The following is a 25,066-nucleotide window of genomic DNA, read 5'->3' as shown; positions in this document are numbered from 1 at the left end:
TCTGTGGCCTACTACTGGAAGTGGCGCTAATCGGTCCTGCGGTTTATGAAATTAGCTCCGGACACACAGACAGACAGGCAGATAAGACAGACCCTCTTGTAGAACCATGCCGTAAAAATGTAACGCATCATGATGCAACGTGTTGTGAGCTTGTAGATCGGCTATTTTCGCTACCCGATGTATGACAAAGTATATAGGGCTTCAGTGGTTAAGTCAGAGAAGCCCTGTGGAGTCAACAGCAGCTTGTAAGTGGGCAGAACTTTGCAGCTCTTTGGCGTCTGAATGGCACATGGCCGAATGCCAGACATGTCATCATGGAAACTAATTGGCTTGATTGGATAATCAAGACAAAACGGTGTGCTGCTGTGTTGGTGGTCATGTTTTTTCTGATGCAGAAGTTTTGTTGCTGGTCAGGTCTTTTAACAATACGCCTTTAGGCTGTAATCCTATATTGCTCCACTTTAGGTTATACTGTATACACATCCTTTAATCCTTTAATATAAAGACAGTACTGTGCTACTTTACTGTGTTGAGTAAAGTAGCACGAGAGCAGTGTTGTCTGTTAGTACAATGCCTATGCCTATTCTATGGCATAAAATGTTCTCATACACTCTTAAGCCAAAACGATTCTCTATATGAAACCAAAGAATGCACTGTAGCTCTGGTACTTTTCAGTGGTACCTACTTTGGGCTACTCAGTCAACAATCGATGAATGCAGTTTTAGCTTATCTTGAGGCCCTGAGGAAGGTCCTCTCTTGTAGTCGACCTTATTTGCCCTTAATCACAGTCGCGGTCTCAAAGGGCCTCACTGGTCCAGATTTAAGAAAAGAAACAAAATGATGACCCCTGACCTTCAATCTGGAGTCATTTCAAATGGGTCTTCATTCAGAATCCAGGTTATTATTTTTAGTCTCTCGAACCCGAGCGTTCCTATTCTGGGCATGTTATATTAGGTGAACATTCTGCGAAAATATCCGATCCACAAGCTCATAATGTTTCGCAAAGAGATTTGGAGTAGAGGGTGAAAAAGGTGTGGGACATGGTTGGACCCTTGGGGGACCCTGAACAACAAAGTGTATAGGGGTTAAGTAGTTAATAGAACCAAATGTTTCCGTATGGAATCTTTTTCTGTCCCTTGTTTTTGCAAGATTGTACGCAGTTGTCTGCCCCAGGAACAGTATTTGTTCTCTGATGAGGAAGCTAATGCAGAGAGAATGGGTTGTATTGTGCCAAAGTACACACTTCCAGTACTATGGCAGTATCTCAACTCTCTCCTCCCCACCCTGGTTTAGGTATATTAACAATTTTAACCCTGGCGTCCATAATTTGGCATGTCATTATTATCTCTATAAATTACGCAAAAAGTATTGAAAATTATAAAAGTCACATCTGCTATAAGAGATGCAAGGTAAAGGGCACAGAGTGAGGAGAAGGAGACATTTTTCATTAAAGCCACTGTAATGGATAGGTAGCTGTTTAATCCTCCTGAGCATTCCAAACACTAACATTTGTGTTCCCAGTGCCAAGAACTGCTCCCTCTGCGGTTTCTTTCCCATGAAAACCTCCCTGCAGGGTGTAGGACTGACGCTGGGGTCACTCTCTGTCTCACTGGACAGGAAGGGAAAGGAGAAGTCAAGTGAGATCGATGAGTCCCCATGCTTTGTTTTCACATTGAATGAGTCGGCTCTGTACTTGATCTGCTCTTGTTTCCTTATATACCAAATCTCTTTGCCAGAAATAGCTGATCTACAAGCTCACAATGTGTTGCAAAGCGCCACATTGTGAGCTTGTAGATCGGCTATTTCTGGCTAATGTTCCCCCCACAATAGGGGTTCAAGTTGTTAATTACATCTCTGGATAACACTTGGTGGCATATTTGTTTTTTGTAATGTAAGTGTAGCTCTATGAACGTAGGCCAGGTCATTTCGGTTTTAAATGGGTAAATGTAAGCTTGTTACAGTTGTATGAAAGTGCAAACCTCAGAGGTTTATTGAGAGCCTTTTAAACTTGACTGCTAAGCGTTTGTGTGCTTGTGATTCTGGTATTTCTTGGGGATACACAACTTTGTTGAGGTCACACACCACAAGTGATTTTATTATTTGATTATCGTTCATTTACGATTTGTCTGCTCCCTGGAGTTTATATTTTGTGTGTTGTGTTTTTCCAGGAATGTAACGCCACACACACAGGTGGACTTCAAGGTATGGAGCCATCACACCTTAAAGGCAGATGCTCTGCTTGGCAAAGCCACACTGGACCTTCTGCAAGCCTTAGAGCAGCACGACAGAAAATGTATGAATATACTTTATCTCGCACTCACACTCACTCTCTCTCTCTCACACACACACACACACACACACACACACACACACACACACACACACACACACACACACACACACACACACACACACCCCTCTCCCTTACCCCTCCTCTTATTACATCTATTATAGTTTTAGTTATGACCTCTACATGCATCATCTCTGGTTGTAATGATGTGTGTCTATCTTTCTGAGGATGCGCGTGTGTCTGTATGTAAATACATGTGTGTGTGTTTGTACATTGGTATTTAGTGAAGGTGAGTAGAGAGCGTGCGGCCATCAATTAACCTTTCCTCCGAAACGACTTGGCTTGACCTTTTCCTCTTCAAATCAATGTCTTCTCCCTCCGTCCTCTGTCTTCCCAGTGGAGAATGTGAAGGAAGTGTTGAAGCTGAGCGTGGAGCAGAAAGGTTCTGCCGTGGCAACGGGTGAACTCACCGTCTACCTAGATGGACTGACGGTCTCTGAGCAGGAGCCACTGGCAACACTCACCAACGGCAACACCGGCAGTGCCACCAGTGAGCTCAATACATTGACATGGTCATACAAACACATACTGTACACAAGGAGACACTCACACTCAGACACACGCAAGCACATGTGGGAAACTGGAAGTATGAACATGTTGGTGGTTACATGGTTCGATGATACTGACTAGTACTTTGATCTAAACACACACATTTTAGTTCTAAACACACACATTTTAAAATAAATATATGTGGGATGATGAAAATTGAGATGACTGACGGCATCAAAATGACATAATTGATATGCCAGAATAAATGATAAAAAACGGAGTGCATGCACCTTCAGGGGTAATTTTTACATGATGGAGCACAGGGCGCAACAAACACATGAGGCTGCATAGGGAGCAACACAATTGGAGAAGGTCATAGATCCACCAATGCTTTTTTTTTTTTTTTTAAATAATTTTTATCCCACGATTTTGTAACCCACATTTTTTCACCCAGTGCCAATTGCCTATGTAATCCTGGGCACTACCTACCCTCTGCCAGCCTAGGGAGAGCCCAAGCTGAAGCTCATGCCTCCTTCAATGCATGAGGAGCAAGCAGGCCGCTTCTTATCACCCGACAGGGGGGAGTTTCCCTGGTTGGACATAGCGCGTGGAAGGAACACGTTATTCCAACCAGTTCCCTTCTCCTCCATCAGGCGCCCCGGCTGACCAGGGGGAGGCAGTATAGTGACCAGGATTACTACATGTTTTTGTGAGGGTATTAACTACCCTAGGAGACACGGGGAGAACATGCAAACTCCACACAAGATCCACCAATGCTAACCTTAACCCGCAAAGGAGCCATGCTATTAAACCCTGTCTTGATTATATACATTCTTTAGTCACTGGTATATTTTGAAACGTATGAAATGTTATGAAGTGCTCCCTGTATTTCAGGATGTGTGTGGGGATCTTACAGGATCTCTTTCCTCCACAGAAGTCCAGCAAAATGGTGATGCCATGCATGAAGATGGAGAAGGCTCATCCTCCTCTTCCTCGAGGGCTGCCAACAGGTGAGACAGTTAAACACTTAAAGCCCTATTCCACACATTTCAACAATAGCCAGGTTGAAAGAGGTTAACCAGGACTATTCCCTGGCTGGGAGAACGTACTTAAATGGAACAAGGTGACATTTTTTACATGATTTGTTACTATTTAGAGACAACTGAAGGATAGATAAATATCTAAAGATCCTCTCAGCCTCTAATTTATATAATATGTCATTTATATTATTTATATCTTTAGCTTTTTTAGTATTCCTGCCAGGATTTAATCTTAAAAATATATATTTTTATGAATTCACCATATTATACAAATTGTTTCCGGTATGACATCATTGTGTTGGGAAATTCAAAATGCCTTGTTGATTTAAACGGTGCTATTTCATCACATAAAAAGTGGGTGAAACGGTGATGAGTTGCAGTTTCATTCTTTTAGAGCACTTAAATGTCTCTGTCAACCCAAGACAAGATAAATCTTGATTGCAGATAATAATAATACGAGTGGCCTCCCTTTAGGCGACTAACTACATCTTAACTTGACTTTTTCAACCACAAACAGAGGGAGGCCTATTCTTGCACAAACACATTTGGCACTTGGCCACCAGCTTCATCACCCGTCTTCATTAATGTCAACACTTACAAGAATCTTTGTGAGCAAATAGAAAGTTATTGGAAACCAATCAACCTTTATGCCAGAAAAGGTCTGGTATTTTTTTTCATGGTGCCCTTTAGTGGGCTGACCGATAGACGGAAGAAACCCCTGCTAATGGATTGTTGGCCGAGATGCGATCACAAACCTCAATTGATCCCGCCGAGTTACATTGAAGGAGGATGGCTGGGGGGGTTCTGACTGAAAGTGCTCTCTCTACTCTCTCAGCATGCATGGATATGCGCGCACGCACACACACGCACGCGCGCACACACACACACACACACACACACACACACACACACACACACACACACACACACACACACACACACACACACACACACACACACACACACTGGTGCCCTTGCAGCATCCTGTATCCTGCCCCAAACTATATTTGTCTGTTGAGACCTTTTTCTCTGTATGCCCCCCTCTCTCTCATTCTCAGTTTACAGCATTTTCTTACCTTGTTGCTGCCTGAGTCTCCATTCATCTTTTTCTATCTTTCTCGTCTGGCTCTCTGTCCTTGTCATGTTTTTTACCTTGACTCATTCCTCTCTCTCTCTCCATCTCTTTCTCTCATTCTTGGTTTACAGCATTTTCTCACCCTTTCCATTGTTGCCTTTGTTTTCCATCTCGTCTTTCTCATCTGTCTGTCTCTGTCCTCTGTCAGTCTTTTACCCTGATTCCAACCCCCGTGTGTGTCTGTCTGTCTGTCTGTCTGTCTGTCTGTCTGTCTGTCTGTCTGTCTGTCTGTCTGTCTGTCTGTCTGTCTGTCTGTGTGTGTGTGTCTCTCTCTCTCTCAATCTCTCTCGCTCAGCTGTCTGCCCCGTTCTCAATTCCAGTGGTTGCCACACTGGTGCCAATCCTATCTGTCATATTGTGTAAAAGGTGCCCCCTTCTACGGGGCCAACATCACTTTTTATAGGGGAAATCATGGACAGTAGCCGTCTGTAGATCACAACCAGACGGGAGGGGGTTGGGAGAGGGGAGTGTTTGTGTGCGTGTGTTTGGGTTGGGGGGGGGGGGGGGTTTAAGAGGGGTAGTGGCTCACCGCCATCTGCATTGCAGTTGCTTGCTGCTGCCTTTTAGGAGGACTGCAAAACGACACACAAGGGCAACCTTAGACTTTGTTGTATGCCCTTCTCATATCTCTCTCTCTCTCTCACACACACACACACACACACACACACACACACACACACACACACACACACACACACACACACACACACACACTCTCTCATTGCCTTATCTCACTGTTATGCTCTGGTGTTTTTTCCCACTAGCTCATTGCAGTCTTTGATCCGTGTGTAGTTTTATTCCTCTCTCTGCACCATTGTTCACTTTACCTTCCACTCTTCCACAAGCTCAATTTCTCAAATGATTCTCTCTCTGGCTTTCTTTCTTTCATTCTGTCTATATGTCCCTGCTTTTCTCTCTCGTGCCCCCTCCGCTGTCCTCGCCTTCTCTTTCTTTCTACATTTCTTGCTTTCCCTCTCCTCTGTCTCACTGTGTCGTCTCTGAGAGTTCCCCCTCCTCCATGATTCCTTCCGTCACTTCGTCCTCTCTCCCTCCCTCCCTCCCTCCCTACTGCTTATCCTCAAACACTAACTGAGGGAGACCCTTTCCTGTTGAGCCAGTAGCCCTGGGTCGCACAGCCTGTTAAAACACACTGAACGGTCACTCACTGGAAGCCACTGTGTGTCTGACTGTGTCTGTATGCGTTCTTGCCTTCCGCTGCGCACACAGTGTGCTTCTTTGGCTGTTTACCAGTTCACTTTAATTTTATAATGGAACTCCATGGGGCTGAAACCTTGCCCAAATTTGGAATCATACGCCATAGATGACTTCATAGATGACAGATGTCACACGCTAGCCAGTGAAGTCCGAAATCAATGTTGGATGCCTCCAAGGGGGAATACCTTAACCCATTCAATTCGGGAAATCATCTGTGTCATTTTAGATGTAGCTATTTATAAGCTTTTTTCAGAAGCTGTTTTTCAGAAAACAGTTAGGATTTAGAAGGTGTTTTTAAAATCCATTTTGAAAGTGAAATATCCCTTTTAATGATAACAAAAATACAGTTTCTGACAACTTTGCGTTGTGTTGAAGATATGCTCGGGTGCTAGAACCCTGCAGGATAATTTTTTGAGCTGTACTTCCGTATGCTGTACTGGCAACAGAGCTACAAGATGCAAAAAAGACTACTAAAATGAATGCTTCAAGTCACAAAAAAAGACTATTAAAATGATAGTCACACAGTATGACTTTATATTTTAAAATCTTAGGCTAACATTACTCAGGTTTGACATTTCAACTGAGAGAACGTCAGTCGACTGAGCTTTCTCCGACTGAATTGTCGACTTTTAGGGGAAGCCCTACTGTCCCGTCTTGCTCAGACGGGGCCCGACTTGAGTCGCATGGCAGAGTTCTGTCCCTGGAGCCAGCAGGGGCCTTGGGTTGTGCCTGGACAGTAGCAGTGACTGCACACTGCTGGCTGGGAAACAATGGATCTCCTTCAGTGGGACCCTTGACGTCATCATGCCAACCCAATTCTACCCTCACTGCAAATGCATGCATGCACATAAACATACAGAGACACTAACACACACACACACACACACACACACACACACACACACACACACACACACACACACACACACACACACACACACACACACACACACACACACACAGCGCATTCCATCGACATAATCGTCTCAGCACCACAACGCAATGACTTTTATCTTGTCATGCAGTAGGCTGCGTGCACACACACACACACACACACACACACACACACACACACACACACACACAGTGGCAAATAGGTTGCACATATTTTTTTCAGCTACTTGGGATTAGGTGCTACTACTGCTGCTGCACTCCTGCAAAGCAGCTTGCGGGCTGTACGCGTAAACAGGAAGAGGTTTAGAGGTTTTCTAGGTAATAAAACGGGAAGCGACGCAACATGGCGCTGCACATGTCCCGCTGGATTAGACATTCTACTGTAGGTAACCTGAGTGTTGCCACGATGAACATCGTTGTGAAATCTGTTCTGTGTTTGTTTGGACATCTGGCTGTAAAACGGTTATAATTATGGAGTAGTGATCCACTCTATGCAGATATACGATTACTAGCCCGCACCCACAAACATCCTCCGTCTCTGTGTTTGTCCATCTGCGTTTCTAGCGCTCTCTCTCTCTGCCTGTGGGCGAGCAGACATACAGCCCCAGCCTCCAACCAGTCAGACCCTGTTGTCACAGCATTAGACATGACAGCGGGCCCTTTTAGCCGAGCCCTCAGACGCTAATTTGTCACTGGCTCTTTGTAATGGAGGAGACGCGGTCTGGGAAGGCCTCTCAGGGGAGAGGGGGGGTTTGGCTAAGTACTCTGCATTGGGGTAAGTGGGTGTGTGGTGGGGGGCGGGGGTGGTCTTGTTTGCACTTTGCTCTCTCTATTACCCCAGCTGTCAGCGTGTCACACAAGGTTTATGCACAAGCTATGTTTGATTTCTGCAATAGGAAGTTCCTTGCCATTCACACATTGTTTGGTGGCAGTAGACTGCATAATGTGTCTAGACTCTGAAGCAGACTTCTTTGTTGTTTATTGCATGTGAAGTTACACAATCCAATATTTCCAGTATTTGTGGACTTTTTGGCCTGCTTTGTTATGCTGCAAAATAATGCAATTGTTATGATTATGGCAGGCAGAGATATTGTGATCGCTCCTGGGTGTGTTTGTCTGGAGCTTGCATCTCTCTCTTGCATCTAATCTTGCAAACTAAACGGATCGGTGTCATATTTATTGAGCACACTGACAGCAGTCCAAGGACCTTACTTTATGAATATTTTTCGAATCGGTCAACGACAACTACTTAGTTTTTGTGAATAGTACCTCCAGGCTATGGGATAGGCAAGGCTATGGGAGTGGAGCTAGCCAGTCGGGCACAACTTGCACGTCCGGCGTATGGGTTCTACACGCATGCACAACATATGTAAATCTGATGTGATCGATGATCATATAAAGAATGTTATTACTTTTTGCGCTTATCGTAACTAGAGTAATGTTTTTTTTATGATTTCTTCTTTTTTTAAAGAGAGTAAATTAGCCTTGGCTAGAAACCCTATATCAGTGGTCGGCAAGTAAGTTTGGCCTCGGGCCAAACCTTTTCAAAGACATTAGATGGTGGGCCAGAACACAATCAATGGCTAATTTAGGACGTGGAACTTGCAACAAACAAACATATACAATAATAATGACTGTATTGTTATAAAAGTTACTACATAAAGATGTGATATAACAGAAAAAGCATGTGGAATCAAATGTTACAGGTGCACACAGAAATGCTTATCTAATCCTTTTTGTGCAGGCGTCATCCTTGAATGTTTCACTTAGAGGATATTTAGTGAACATTTTATCTGGAGACAGACAGTACTCCTTTTCGAACAAGAGCTCTTTCATGGTTCAAGGTCTCTTAGAATGGAGAGAAACAATGTATCATTTAAGGCATGTGAAACACAGCTTTGGTGTGTTTTTTAAACGTGAGAGGAGATTTTCATCCAAAAGTCTCAAGAGGAAAGTTGACAGTAAAACATAACATTCAAAGAACGGGAATATAACTATTTGTTCATCATACCTGATTTCATCAATTCAAAGCTATTGCTGTCCATATCCTACCTGGACTGTCAGTCAGCTATTGTAAATTATTTACAAAATTACTTGTCGGGGCCAGATATTAACGCTGGCGGGCCAGTTCTGGCCCACGGGCCGCCTGTTGCCTACCACTGCCCTATATGCACTACATCTGTTTCATTTTATTTTAACCTGTTAAAAATAAATGTTTAGTTTTAGCGGTGTCCCTGATAAATAAACAAATAAAAAAATGAGCAGTTGCAAGTTAAATGCATGCAACGCTCATTTGCCAAATCTAAAGAGGGAACAGCTGACACAGCTTTACGCTGCAATAGTGCATGTCGATGTGAAACCGTGTCATTCCCAGCCCAGAAACGGAATTAGAATCAGCTTTATTGTTCACAGTTTTACAGGTGTAAAGGTGGTGCGTAAACAAAAAAAAATTGTGCGCGCTTCATCATTTTGTTGTTTCCGTGAGAAGAGAGAGGATAGAGGTAGAGTGAGAGCTGGAGAGATTAGGGGGTGTGGGGGGAAACGCAGGATAGAAACGGGTTAAATAATCAAAAGATTTGCATACAGATGTAACAAGCCTATGTAACAATGATGTTACATGTTGTATGTACTCAATGTTAAAACAGCCTCTGTAGAACATTGGTTCTCAAAGTGTGGACCCCCAGGGGTTCTTGGGGGGGGGGGGGGGGGGTACCAGGGGATCCCCAGCTAAATCGGTTAATAAAGCGGCACAATAATTTTAACCCCTTTATCCATATTTTATATATCTGCTTGTAGATCTGCTATTTTTGAAAAATCTTGAAAATACGTGCAAATCTTTCAATCTCTTTTTTTTTAAAAGGCGAACATTTTTAACACAAATCTTTGCTTCTGGGGGTCCCTGGCACAACACATTTTCAGATGGGGGGTCCGCAGCCACATACATATCAATTTGGGGGTCCTTGACATGAAAAAGTTTGAGAACCACTGCTGTAGAAGGTCCGTAGTATCCTGGGCCCCATGCTGAACTTCTTCAGCCGCCTTAGATGAAAGCCTTTTTCCCCACGTGGCCAGTACATGCTCATCCCAGGAGAGGTCCAGCTCGGTTACGATGATGTGACTCACTCCACAGCGTACCCGTTGATGGAGATGTGGTCCAGCCGCTCTCCTCTCTTCTTGCTGTCCATGATGATCAGCTCCTCCTTGTGTCAGGTTGTCGACCTCTCTCCTGAAGGCTGTGTTGTGTTATCGTCGTTGGCGAACAGGCCTATCACTGTGGTGTCGTTGGCAAACTTAACCCATTCAATCCGGGAACGCATACTGTGTCATTTTAGATTTTTAGCTATAACCATTATTTTATACTTTGGGCTATTAAAAAGAATAGCAGATAAACACGCTCATAGCGTGGCACGAGCTTGTAGATCTGCTTTTTGTTAGTTTTTTTATCGTGAAACTTTGTGCAAATCTTTGAATATATACGTACTTGTTCAGGCTGGTTGTTGCAGAGAATAATTTAAAAGGTAATATATCAAAATCTCATCTTTGGACACTGGGGACAAGATTTTAAGATTAGGCATTTATAGTTACATTTCAGGGGTTAGAGTTCTGCATGTTCTACAAACTCACAGCAATGTATTGTGAGCTTGTAGATTGGCAATTTTCGGTGTTAGGGTAAAGAAATGGCAGAAATGTGTAAAAAATGGCATTCATAATATTACTGTCCTAAAATGTTGATGTCCTCCCAAGTAAAGTAATACAAACGTGTGTTTGTGTCCTCCCTGCAGCACAGTTAACGGTACAGACTTGGCGTCTGATCACGGCCCGGTGTCCGACTCCTGTTCGCCCTCCAATGGCGTGGACAGCCAGGCGCCTTCGGACTCCTCTAGCCTCGCCCCTGGCCCCGTCGTCAACGGAGACACCGCGCCCACCTACGCACCAGCCTACCAATCCCTGGACAGTGCCACAACTGGTAGGACTGAATTTTTAGGCATTGCTTCTCAAAGTGGAGTCCGTCCGGGGACCTAGGGAGGTGCCCAGCTAAATGAGTTAATATATACGTAACATCAAATTGGTTTAAACACTTTAACCCTGTGTTTACATCGGCTATTTGAAAATAATAGCCGATGTACCCGCGTGTGTCTACCTCGCGTATCGGATCAAAAACCACCATTGGCAGTTTTCGCACCTCGCTTACAAAAGTTGTCGACGCTGAGTGTCAACAGCGTGAATTAACACAAATGACCAACATGGCTGGATGCATATCATTGGTCCATTGTGTGACCTGCTAAGTACTGTAGGTGTCAGATGTTCTGTCTGAAGCAGTCAAAATAGTTGGATAACAGTGGCTGATGGATTCATGAACGAATTCAAGTGCAGAGGTGACGCAAATGCATATGACAATGCTAAAGTATCAACAAATAAAATGTGATATACAGTATCAGTATACAGTGGGTTAATAAACAGGCCTACATATTAAACAGGTTATTTCAATCGGCGATCGCTCAGTTGCGCGTGTATGCGTGAGCACGTGTGTGTGACGCAGCACTCCACTAGCTAAAAAATCCACAGTACATCCCTGCTATAGGGAGGGAGGGACTGGAGAAACCAACACAGAATACGTCTACAGAATGTATGTCTTGATCTTACAGGCCCACATCAGAGCTGTAATAATGTGGCCATTATTACATTATCTCGGCAGAGTGCCGAGATAAAAACGTGTGTCCTCCCAATGGGCGCTCACTCTGTAGAGTGGCCTGCACTTCACTGCTGCCATCAGGGACAGTCACGGCCGACTTGGTTCAGGAACAGCACATTCGTTTTCATTAAAAGAACACTGGATTGTGCTGCTGTCAGCAAAACATTTTTAAAAAGAGAGTGCAGTATGCTGGACAGGGCAAGCAGGGCACTCATAGCACACACAGCCAAGTCAGGGCTGACGTACAGAGGAATTAATATTCTCCTCCCAAAGCACTAACTCAGGGGATGCATCATTGTACTGCAGTAAGCTGTCTGCTCACTTTGGAATGGCAGTCCTCCGTTAGTCTGCGCTGTTGTAGCTACAGCCCGGTGACAGATTCTTGGGGCCAGTCCGATTGGAAGTGTCTAAAAAATGTAATAATTGCAATATCAATTTGAAAAACCTTGATTTTATTAAAGTTTCTGGTTGAGAACATTTAACTTATAAGCAATTAAATAAATACAAATGATCACAAAAACGTTCTGATAGATAAAACATTTCAATACTACAATTAACCATTATGAAAAGTACCATCAAAATAATGTCAAATATAATATTTGTAATATTAAACATGCAGTTGACCCCCTTTGTCTCTCTCCCCTCTGTACTCTCTCCCGCAGTCAACGGAGAGTCGTGTAACAACGTCGCTCCGGATGCCGCCGCCACCACCTCCTCCACCACAACAGCACACGAGGCGCTGCCCCCTGCAGACATCCCGATGGACTGCAGCCACGACACCGCCCTGTCAGACCCAGATAGCACAACCCCCGTCCCTCCAGCCTCCTCCAGCAGCACCACCACCACCACCAGCTCCTCCACACCAGCTCCTGCCACTTCGTCCTCTGCTGCTAATGATGGTGATGATGGTGCTGCTCCTGCTGCTGCTGCTACCGACCCCTCCGCCTCCAACGCCACAGCACAGGCACCGGTCTCGGCCTCCTCTTCCGTAGTAGCCTCTGGCGAGACGGCGCCGGCCTCAGGAGGAGGAGGTGACGGTGATGGAGGCGCAGATGGAACGGCAGCTACGGACGGGGCAAAGCCCAGGCAAGAGAATCCCAACGCTGGAGCCCCAGACCCCCTGCCACCAGGGTAAAACACCACTGGGATGGGGGGGGGGCAGGTGACAAAAGTAGTGAGAGTATGTACTGTATATGCACGCTAATGCAGTGGTTCTCAAACGTATTCATTTCGAAGACCCCCTTGAGCCATTAAGACCTGAGGCCGATTCTACAAATTGTCAGTTGACATTTTTTTTGAAAAAAACGCATGTTGCTATATCAGTGGTTCTCAAACTGTCTGGCCGTGGACCCCCATCTGAAAATATTTCCTTCCAGGGACCCCCAGAAGCAAGGATTTGAGTTACAAATGTTCGCTTTAAAAATATATATTCAAAGATTTGCGGCACCGAGTGCCGCACTACGAGCTTGTATATCTGCTATTTTTGAATAGCCAAAGAAATCTAAAACGACACAGATGCGTTCCAGGTCTTAATGGGTTAACTCTTGAGATTGTACAAATGTTGCGGGTCCATTTGGTTCCATTTGTACAATCTCAGAGTTACAGACCTATTTGGAACCCTTCCAAGGAACCCTAAGGGTCCCTGGACCCCACTGTGAAAACCACTGCACTGATGCATCGAACCTAGGCTTGTTAACTAGGTTATTAGCCTCCGGGCCAGACTATTGACTTTAGGGTCGGGTACTGAAACCCAAAACCAACATGGCAGTGGTTCCTGTCCCACCGGTATCTGCTGGACAAGAATCACAATGCAGATGGTGCTTCATTTCGGTGGCACTTAACACTAGTGATGTTAGTACTGTATGTCTCAGATACATTAACAACATGCTTAATTAGGATTATTAACATAACCTGATTATTCCCAGTAATAGTGGTATTTTTGTGCATGTAAAACGCAAAGAAGAGGTAGGCATGACAAAAGGACATAGGGATGAACTTGGAGATAAAGATGGAAGTAAAGGAAGAGAGAGCTAATTTATTGTCTAGACGTGCTACAATGTTGACAGGACCACTATCCATAGAGCTGACCCCAGATCAGAGTTGGTAAAAAGGCAATGGCACTCTGTCAATTTTAATTTCAAATGTTAAAAGTAGGCAAAATCATGAGTGTTAGATAACCCTGAAAAAAAATGTTTGGTGAGCAATGATCCTTGCTGGTCCATTTTTACTCTTAACTCATTGAATGCCATTAACGTGTTTCACATGTTTATGGTGCAACGTGCCATTAAGGTGTTTCATGTGTTTTTGAAAAAAATAGGAAAAAACAAAAAAAAGAACCCAAGATATCATTATCTGAAGATTTGCAGCTCCATCCACTCCTTGTTTAACTTATAACTGAAAAAGGCTATATCTCGCTTCCTAAGCACTTTTTTTTTACTTTGAAAAAATAAAAAAATAAAAATCGTAATGGCCATAAATAGATAATAATAATTTGGGCACTCAATGAGTTAAAGGTAGGGTAATTAAGTGATACGTTTTGGTTAAAACAAAACTTTTTCTGTTAGAAGGTTATAGCACTATATTCTGATAGTAATCATTCGTCGTTTGTTCAGTAACAGGAGTCTGTCTACCCATCTCTCCAGATGTTTAATAAACAACATTTCAGCCAATTAGTAGAGAGTACCCATTTATCAGCGTATTTTATTTTTTGTGTTTCAGTTCCAATTTTGTCTGCACGTTTCTTTGAGTCATCACTTCCAATTTCACTTGTTTAATCTGTATCCTGTCTGAGTTCCCTATCCTGATTTGATATAATTGGTATCCCGACCTCAAAATGCATTTCCTGTTTAATAAAGAGCTGGAGAGAGTAGAGACATGGAGACTCCTGTTACACTCTATAGCAATGATTACTATCAGAATATAGAGCTATTTAACATTTATAGAAAATCACTTACCCTACCTTTAATCACTTAAACCTTAAATCTTAAAAGTATGTCTTCGCCCTAAATGTGAGTCCTATGCCCATGCACGTTGTCAGCAGTTAAATATTAGGTTTGTTAACTGAGTTTTGGGTTGTCTCTGCTTCACTAGTACAAAGACAAACTAATCAGCCACAGTCGGGTACCAGTATTTGATTGGTCTCTGTTCATTTCCAATGCCACAACAACCTGTGAGTTTAGCGTGTGGAACTTTGACGTGTCTTTCAGGTGGGAACAGAGGAAAGACCCCCATGGGAGAACGTACTACGTAGACCACAACACCAGGACGACCACGTGGGAGAGACCACAGCCACTGCCTCCAGGGTCAGTTTCACACACTAACAAAAGTCAGGGTGTCCACAATTTTATTTGGTTAGCCCACCAAAACACCATCTCACCATAAACTAGGGTCAGAGGTATCAATATACAAGCTCTTTCTGTACAGAAATGAGCAAGATTGCCACTCTGATATAAGAGTGTCCAATTTCACCATTGTTTTTATTTTGAAATATATGTAGTAGGTCATAGTCTAGGAGTTTCCAAACCTTTTCAGCTCGAGGCCCAAAAGAGAAATTTGGTCTTCACGGCACCCAAACTTACAAAAATACATTATGAATTAACCACATAAGTCCCATTTAAACAACTCACGTGGCACATTTTGAGCTCATTTTGACTTGCATTTCTGCAATTTCTTTGAACATTTCTGGGAAAAATGCTCATTAAACCCAATGTCTGTGACATGGGGAAAACACTTGTCATAGTGTGTTGTGTTGTATGGGTGTATTTCCTGCATCTTTCCTTGCCTTCTCCATCTATCTGCTAAAACGGAATGTTCTGTGTCATTGAGCTGGTTTTGATCAACATACCTGATGCACACTCTCTTTCCCAATCCTTCCGTCTCTCTCTACTCTGTCCAGATGGGAGCGGCGTGTTGATGACCGGGGCAGGATCTACTATGTGGATCACAATACCCGGACCACAACATGGCAGAGGCCCACCATGGAGTCGGTCCGCAACTTTGAGGCGTGGCAGAGCCAGCGTAATCAGCTGCAGGGAGCAATGCACCAGTTCAACCAGAGATGCCTCTACTCTGTAAGTGGGAAAGGACTGCTCTCACCCCTCTCATCTTCACCCCTTTTTAGAGGTTATGAGGCAGGAATCAAACCTGCCAGTTAAATTGCTGTTATGTGGTTGGCCCTTTTTTGGCTGTGGCAGCAGGTCGGCCAAGACAAATCGAGGAATAACGCATGACATCAACCCTCTACCTTTTTGTTTGTGTGTTTTGTTTAGATTTTGAAGATAGAAAAGGCATCCATTAGTCCCCCCAGGATTCTGTGGAGAACGAATCTTGATTCCGCGGAGAACAATCCTTGATTCCGGAATCCGCGGCTTGACAGTTAATATTCCGTGGACAATAAAAAAACTACCTAAAATCACCATTAATAAAGCAAAAATAGATTTTGTTTTTATAATCAAGTAAAATCCTTTATGAAATAAATACAATTAATTGTAATACCATTCTAAAACACTGTAAAACACTGTGGAACCTAGTAATTGAGTCAATGTTACTGGTTATAAAATAATCAACATAAGTTCCGGCATTGTAAGTGCAACAAAAACATACTGTTATAAAAAAGGTTTTAGAACACACACACACACAGAAATCTCTCAATTATGCCCGTTGCTTTCAATCAAAACTGCCGGTGTTATGACTCGAGACTCGTACTGAATTCGCTGTGAAAAGCCAGCCTTTAGAACCCGCCTTCTCCGAAACTTTATCCACACACACACAATACAGCACATGCTCGCACGTTGACATCCGAGAAATCCACGGGTGAATGAGAAATCAGCGGTCATTTCCGCAATCGCTGATGGAGATTGTAGTCATTTTGTGGCTAGTGTGAAAAACAACATACTTACTACTATCTGTTTCAGTGAAACCAGAGGGATTTCAAACGGGTTTCAAATTATTTCGCACTTCTCTTGCATCCCAAATTTGTCTCAGAGCTTAGCTAACAAATGCCAGTAGGACAGTAAAGGGCGACTTCAGGCTGAGGAGCAACAGTATGCTACAGTAATTTTGTCTATAAAATGCAACATTTCCTACAGTACACTCCCAGACTATCTAGGTAAATTGTCTGACTTCCAAAGACACTTTATATTCACTATGTACCATGTAGGTTAGCAATCACCCACAGCAATCTGCTCTACATCTTTTCCAAATAAAAAGATTGTTGGCTAACCTCTCCAAAACGTCACCAGCAGGGCTACAATCTGACCATTTTACACAATGTGAACCGTGTGTGTCATTGGAGTACCCGGTTTCCCCACCGGACTGCAGCTGCAGCCTTTATCGCTCTTCACATCACATAATGTGCACACAGGTCATTTCAGCTCCGAGCACCCCCCCCCCAAATCAGAGCTAAGGCTCAACAGCTCTTGAATTTGTCTTTGAAGATAATTCAGTCACAGCAGGTCTGATGATGTAGATATTGCTTTGATTCTTTCCTGGCGAATATTGTATGAATTATTTGCATTTGTGTAGAAGATGTGGCTGACTCCATCTGTAACTGCTCAATACCTTTTGTTTTTATGCCATGGCCTACATTCCTGTTGTAAGTTGAGCTCTCAAAATGTCACATGTAGATAATCTAAAGGCGTTAAACTGTGCTGGGATTGTGCTTTTGTCTTTTATTGGCTGGGGTTATTGGCTCATGTCAATCTTAATCTTAATAATTATAGGCATGTGGTTTTCACACGGGTCACACGCTATGTAAATGTAAACCCAGACCCGCTCGTTCTCTACTTTCATTCTCCTGGTGCAGTTGTTTAACACCCCTGGGTGACCCAGTGTTTACAACCTACTCCTTGTCAGGGCAGCCATTGATCTGGTGGTCTGAGAGGCCACAAACCACCACCCTTCCCATTCATCTACCCTGACCCCAATCTGGGAACCCATCGGCTGCTGAATCTGTCTTGAGAGATTACCCTGACTAGCTTTCAACTCTAAACAGGAAATGATTTGGACTGTGTTTGGTAAATCACCTAGACAGGCTGCTCTCCGTGTCATCAGCAACATACGTTAGCAAATAAGTTAATAAGCAAATTATTTGGTTAATTATCTACCAAATGGAAATTCCTTAACCAGATGAACCCTGGTGTCCCCATTCTGGGCTGCATGTCATAATATTCAGCAAAAATGGGTGGACATTCTGCAAAAATAGAAGAACATTTATCTTACAAGCTCAGAATGCAAAACGTTGTACAGTATTTTTGCTATTTGAAGTGCAATACTTTAAGTGGTTAATAGAGAATAAATCATAGTTATTTTCTCCACTCTCCGCCAGGCTGGACGGCCGGAGACTATGTTTTGACCCTGTCCGCCCATCTGTGTGCGCCCTTTTCTAATTCTTTTTATATTTTTTAACTTTTCAATATTGTGTGTCATGTACAGTAACTGCTTTACAGCACATTGTTATCTGGCATATTTCTAACCTGATTGGTGTGTTTTCCTGGTGGGTCTGAATGGATGCATGGCTTTATTTCCAGGCCTCCATGATGTCTGCTAAGAACGACCCTCTGGGCCCACTGCCTCCTGGTTGGGGTGAGTTCAGCTCCTTAATTTAAGACCTGAGGCCGATTCTACAAATGCCTTCTAAATCGGTAGTTCTCATACTTTCAAGATTTTTCAAAAATCTTCAAAAACAGCAGATGCACAAACTCGCAGCGTGGCAAAAAGTGAGTGACACGCTGTGAGCTTGTATGTCTGCTATTTTTGAATAGCCAACGCTAAAATCTAAAGTGACATGATGCTTTAGTGTGAGGCCAGTAAACTGGTGCACTCCACTGATAATTGTCCAGCTTAGTGGTCTCTCAGAGTTCCATGCAGACACTAATTCTCTAATAACCGATTCTCATGGAGCCATACGATCTGAGATCTCCAGCTACCGATACGAGGTTAGAGCAGTAAAAAAAAAAACTACGCCTAATGCTTTGGAAACCAATCCTGATTCTGTGCCAATATAAAGGGCCATCCTAAAGTCTTTGCAATGATTCTGAAATGTAGTTTTTAAAATCTCAGAATTGTTTCCAACAAGTTCAAGGCCTTACATTGAATTTAGATGTCACCAGACGTATCGGTAGGCAGAGATATCTGATTGTAGGGCTATGCGAGACTATGCAGACGGATTGGATATGGGTTGTATTCTAGATTTGGGTGTGTCAGCAATTTTCTGTTGACGATGTGCAAGTTTGAATATTGAGATCCATATCTAAGTGGTAAACAAATATTATGCCCCTATTCCCCTTTATTTGAAGAACCATGTACCTGATTAGTACGCATAGACCGATTTAATAAGATGGAGACATAAAATGTGTTGTCTCCATCTTGTCTTGTCCATCTTTTCAGCAGCAACCTCATCAGTTGCTGCTGATAAACGTTACCACCCTCAAACTAATCTCTATAAACAGATAATCTGCATATGAACACAGAATCTGTAGGTAAGGGACAATATTTTTGGTGTCGGAAGTGTTCTGGTTCCCGTTGTAGTCAATTTGTAGTATTGACCAATCACCAAGCAGGCTTTGGTGACACAAGGTTAGCATCCAGGTGAACAGTCTGTGTGGAGAATTGTCCCTTGCCTTCACAGGCTAAATCGTCATTAGATGATAGTCAATGGGTTTCGAGATTGCCCTCAAACTAGAGCCTGTTCAGTCTAATGTATGTATGTATAATCTTTTGTAAAAGTTAGCACACTTGTTCAAATCCATATTTTTCTGCAGCTTTGGTAAAAAATCCTGACCATTGCATGCCCTGTTTAACTTCCTCTTCTTCTGTGTTTGTGACAGAGATTAGAGATATCAATGTGATACACTGCCTACCAGATGTTAGGCATTTGTTAACCACTTTTCCTGGCATCCCTATTTTGTGCATGTCATCATATACATTTTGTCCAAAAATATTTAGGTAACTGTTTTTGCTATTCATTTTATGACAAAATAAATAGGGCCTTACGTTTTAAGGTCCTAATTTGTCTTTTTGTTTGTGTTTGTGTGTGTGCACATACGTGTCCACAAGCAGAGAGGCGTGTGGACTCCAATGACAGAGTGTACTTTGTCAACCACAACACTAAGACCACACAGTGGGAAGACCCTCGAACGCAAGGGTGAGTGTGGCTGTACTGCAGCATCAGAACCAGAATCTGGTCTCTCTGTCAATGCCCATTTAGCCACTGACTTGTCAATACATTACAACCTATCCTGAACAGACTGTGGCCAGCTTAATGGCAGACTTGTTCACTAAATATTGTATGTTTTGGCTTCGATCTTTTGGGTTGTGTGTGTGTGTGTGTGTGTGTGTGTGTGTGTGTGTGTGTGTGTGTGTGTGTGTGTGTGTGTGTGTGTGTGTGTGTGTGTGTGTGTGTGTGTGTGTGTGTGTGTGTGTGTGTGTGTGTGTGTGTGTGTGTGTGTGTGTGTGTGTGTGCTTGTACAGGCTACAGAATGAGGACCCTCTTCCGGAGGGTTGGGAGATTCGGTACACGAGGGAAGGAGTCCGCTACTTTGTGGATCACAACACGCGAACTACCACCTTCAACGACCCACGCACGGGAAAATCCTCTGTGTAAGACCAAACACCTTAATAATATGACCCATGTTCCTGTGCATTTGTAATCACATTTTCCACATCAGAATTTTAATCAAAATTCCAATAAGGGCCGCTCGGGTGGCGTGGTGGTAAAGTGCCTGCCCACCACCACGGAGGTTGTGGGTTCGAATCCACCGTGGTGCATCCTGCTTTGTCAGAATCTGCTTTATTGTCACATCACAGGTTTGCAGACGTAAAAAAGTGGGTGAAATTAGTTTTCGTGCAAGTTCTATCTAATGACTAAATCAGGGAGAAAAGGGGGTAAAAGAAAATTATAAATCAAATAAGAATCCATTTCTATTAGAAAATGTTCATATAACAATGTTGGACATACAAGTATATACGAATAGACTGAACGTATATAGTATTAAAAAGTAAATTGCTCAAATCACCGCCAAAGGTGCCTCAACAAGCAATCTGATTTCAGTCTGTATAATGTGTCTTCGGCGAGTTTACACTTTATATCAGCGGTGTCAAACTCGCGGCCCGCGGGCGTTTTGCGGCCCACGGAAAGGTCCCTGGCGGCCCAGGAAATACTTTTAAAAATAGTAAATTGATACTTCATCTAACACAGTGGTTCTCAACCTTTTTACAGCAAGTACCACCTCAGATTTTATCTGTCATTCCAGGTACCATTACCGCCAAACGTGTACGCGCGCGATATTTTGCGCGCGCGCAGCGCGCGCGATTTTTTTTGCGGTTATTAGCGGTTATTGATGCTTTTTGGGCGGGTTTAGGATGGATTTAGGGCAGTGGTTTTCAACCTTTATCATGCCATGGACCCCTAAATTGATAAACATTCGGCCGTGGACCCCCATTTGAAAATGTTTTGTGCCAGGGACCCCCAGAAGCAAAGATATCAGTTCATTTTCGCTTTAAAAAAATATAAATATTCAAAGATATGCAACACTTTTTCAAGGTTTTTCCAAAAATAGCAGATCTACAAGCTCATAGCGCGGTGCCGTGCCTGCTATTTTTGAATAGCCAAAGCTAAGTGGTTAAAAATGATTGTGACGCTATTAACTCATTTTGCACAAGTTATGAAAATGATAATGACAATATGACCACCATTATAACTAATGTTAAAATACAGTAGCACAGACTTCCTGCCTACCACCCTACCCCTTATTCAGTGAGCTATGCACAGTTCACACAGGAGGCAAATTTATTCCTAATAAGAATATTTATTATTTTTCACAGAAGTCAGCCACAATCATGCTGTACAAAACGGGCACTTTAACTGTTACAATGAGGAGCCATACAGGCAAAAAGACCTTTAGTTGTACACTTTGTGAACAAAGATTAAATTTTCACACATTCTCAACAATAACCACACACACACACACACACACACACACACACACACACACACACACACACACACACACACACACACACACAGTGAAAACAATAACTGTAGTACTGCAAACACACAGCGTGTGAAAACAATAACTGTAGTACTGCAAACACACAGCAAGTGAAAACAATAACCAACCAACCACACACACACACACACACACACACACACACACACACACACACACACACACACACCTAGTGAGAAGTTCAACATTAACTATTTTTACAACAACCTGTTGCCATTTTTGAAGGCCATGCTAAATACAAACAATTTGAAAAGGTAGCCAGCATATTAGTGACAATGTATAACGGAGAAAGTGCTGAAAAAGCAGGGTATTCACTGTGTTGGGTCCAACAACAAGGGTCCAACAATAACAGTCTTCTGAAAGCAGACACACGCGCGTTGGGTCCAACAACGACTGTCTTCTGAACACACACACACACACACACACACACACACAGAGAGAGAGAGAGAAATAGATAACATTAACGACTGCACTTGAAACAACACGCCATACATCCATCCATCCAAATATACTTAACAATCACAAAAAGCAACGTTTGACAACTTACCGAAGCCTAATGAGACGGTTGTGCTTGTCTCTCCGCACACAGTCCTTTGAAGTCTGGGTCAATGGAGGTCAGCTTCAGTCGGAGGTTTGGCTCTGCATCCAGCCTATTTCTGTACTTCGTTTTTATGTAGGCGAGTGAAGAGAAGCCTTTCTCGCAGAGATATGACGTCGCAAAGGGAAGGAGAACGCGTACTGCCTTGTCCGAAAGAGCGGGGTATTCACTGCGTTGTTGTATCCAAAAGTTTATCAGTGATTGTCTTCTGAACGCAGACTTCAGTGTTTCATCGCAAGACAATTCTAATAAACTCTCCTGCTCATCAGCAGTGAAGTTCTTGGGCATTTCAGAGGGTTCAATGCTGAACGGGGTTCTCATCCAGTTATTATCTTCAGCTTTCACTGGAAAATATTCACGGAACTGTTGCCTGAGTGAGACAATGTGCGCAACGATGCTGTCCCTCACTCCGTTATCGAGGGTCAGGTCGTTGTCTGACAGAAAGGTCTCCAATGTGGGGAAAGATGAAACATCTCCTGCCTTGGCTTTGATTTCAAACAGCTCCATCTTTTTCACAATGGCATTAATTTTATCTTGCACATCAAAGATATTGACGGAGAGCCCCTGTAGCCCCAAATTCAGGTCGTTAAAACGAGAGAATATATCCGACAAATATGCCAGTTGACTGAGCCACACACAGTCGTCGAAAACACCAGATAAGGGGAAGCTTTTGTCCTGTAAGAATGTTTGTACCTCTCTGTGCAATTCGAAAAGCCTTGTAAGTACCTTCCCTCTTGATAGCCACCGTACTTCTGTATGGAGCAACAGTTGAACATGCTCGCTGCCCATTTCATCACAGAGCACATGAAATAGGCGAGAATGCATAGGTCGGGCTTTAATGAAATTGACAGTTTTCACAGCCGTGTCCAAAACAGCCTTAAGTTCTCCTGGCATCTTCTTCACCGCCAGGGCCTGACGATGTATGCTGCAGTGGGTCCATTGCATCCCCGGTGCCACCTCACGTATCCGCGCTGCAACTCCCTTGTGGCGACCTGTCATAGCCCGTGCGCCGTCTGTACACACTCCACAACACATTTTCCAGTCAAGCCCATTATCTTGGAAAAAAGCGTTAAGCAGATTGAATATGTCCTCAGCTGTAGTTCTGGTTTCTAGTGGTTTGCAGAACAGAAAGTCCTCCTGAGCTGCACCATCATATTCATATCTAACATACACCATCAAATTGGCCAAATCTGCGACATCAGTTGACTCGTCCAGCTGGATGGAATAGTAGCGGCTACTTTTTATGCGGTCTACCAGTGTGTTTTTAACATTATCTGCCATGGCCTCTACTCTCCTCGACACCGTGTCGTTGGAAAGTGGAATCATATTTAACCTTTTGGCCATCTTCTCCCCACACATTATGCGTGTCATCTCTTTCGCTATTGGCAGGCACAATTCTTCACCAATTGTGTGTGGTTTACCTGCTTTAGCAATGCGGAGGCTTGCACGAAATGAGCATTCTTGTGCTTTAGCTACAGGTGTAGCAGCTGAGTGTATAGTGGACTTGGCCTTATTCAGTGACACTAGCTTTCTTTGAAAGAATTCAAGTGGTTTGTTTACGTGCTCTGCGTGTTTGGTTTGGAGATGCCGTTTGAGATGCGCGGGCTTCATACACTCATTGCTAAGAGTGTTACTACACAATACACACTGTGGTATGGGGTCTGCCTCTGTCCCACTCCAAGTGAATCCAAATTTGATGTAGCACGGGTCATATTTCCTCGTGGGTTTGCTGACTTTGCTGCTTTTGCTGCAGCGGGGGCCGCCCTCATTGCTGCCGCTCGCGGGGCCCGCTGTGCTCGGTTCAGGTACCGGCTCCTGCTCGCCCTGCCCCTCGTTCACGTGCAGATCCTCCTCCTCTAAATCCACGCTGCTCAAATTCTCCTGTTCTCTTCTCTTCTTCAACGTTCCCGTTTTCAGCCACGACTGCATCATTGTGACTGTTACAGTAGTTATCTGTTCTGTTTAAAATCGCGCCAGGCGCCAGCTATCAGTTCACCCTTCACCGTGTTTGTTTACTTTTGATCGTGGCTACCAGTACCGGCGCATTGAAAGTAACAGCCAGGAAATGCGCTGTTCCCACGCTGACAAAGTGTTCAACAAAAACTTTTTTAAATTAAATTTGAGTGATATTATGGTAATGTTATTTCCATTCAAAGTAGTATTTCGATAGTTTTATTATATTTTCATATATATAATTTTTTTTTTTTTTTTCATTTCCCCCCCACTTTTTTCATTTTTGGGAACATTCTTCCGCGTACCACCAGGGGGGGGCTCAAGTACCACCGGTGGTACGCGTACCACAGGTTGAGAACCACTGATCTAACAGACAGAGTCGCATTTTGCACTCACTTGCTGTGCGGCCAAGCAGCTCTCCCCCACCCGCTGCTACTTGGCTGAGTACCTCTGATGGCCCTGCCATTGTCTCCCCAGCTGTGGAATGTTGTGGCTGATTGGCTCGTTAAGAGTCTATTCAACTACTAGTCGAGTAGTAATGGCGATAGGCTACTCTTTGATCCTCACACAGGAGTCAGCACGGTCTCTCTCTCTCTCTCTCTCTCTCTCAGTGCTATGAAAACTGAGTTTGTTCAAGCAAAGAGATGTCAGGTGTCTGGGAGCAGCAAGTGATTTAGATTAATTTTCATGCT

At 43.5% G+C, this 25,066-nt stretch overlaps 1 protein-coding gene across 2 annotated transcripts in view; it reads left to right on the top strand.

Moving 5' to 3' along the window:
* Positions 1–25,066, top strand: part of wwp1 (WW domain containing E3 ubiquitin protein ligase 1) — a 61,515-nt gene that overhangs the window by 20,095 nt on the left and 16,354 nt on the right. The window contains exons 5-14 of one of the 2 annotated variants that reach the window (XM_084048004.1): positions 2,169–2,293; positions 2,688–2,840; positions 3,774–3,849; positions 10,906–11,090; positions 12,479–12,947; positions 15,023–15,118; positions 15,712–15,886; positions 18,344–18,398; positions 19,875–19,959; positions 20,286–20,414. In XM_084048004.1, the coding sequence (XP_083904130.1) occupies positions 2,169–2,293; positions 2,688–2,840; positions 3,774–3,849; positions 10,906–11,090; positions 12,479–12,947; positions 15,023–15,118; positions 15,712–15,886; positions 18,344–18,398; positions 19,875–19,959; positions 20,286–20,414 (1,548 nt within the window). Of the gene's footprint in view, positions 1–2,168; positions 2,294–2,687; positions 2,841–3,773; positions 3,850–10,905; positions 11,091–12,478; positions 12,948–15,022; positions 15,119–15,711; positions 15,887–18,343; positions 18,399–19,871; positions 19,960–20,285; positions 20,415–25,066 lie in introns of both variants that reach the window. The other variant, XM_084048003.1, reaches the window with a different exon arrangement.

This window comes from Gymnoscopelus microlampas (assembly GCF_963454915.1).
Source record: "Gymnoscopelus microlampas genome assembly, chromosome: 22".
NCBI classification, from domain to species: domain Eukaryota; kingdom Metazoa; phylum Chordata; class Actinopteri; order Myctophiformes; family Myctophidae; genus Gymnoscopelus; species Gymnoscopelus microlampas.
Note: the sequence above shows the minus strand (reverse complement) of the source record. Positions and strands in the feature narration are given on the sequence as shown.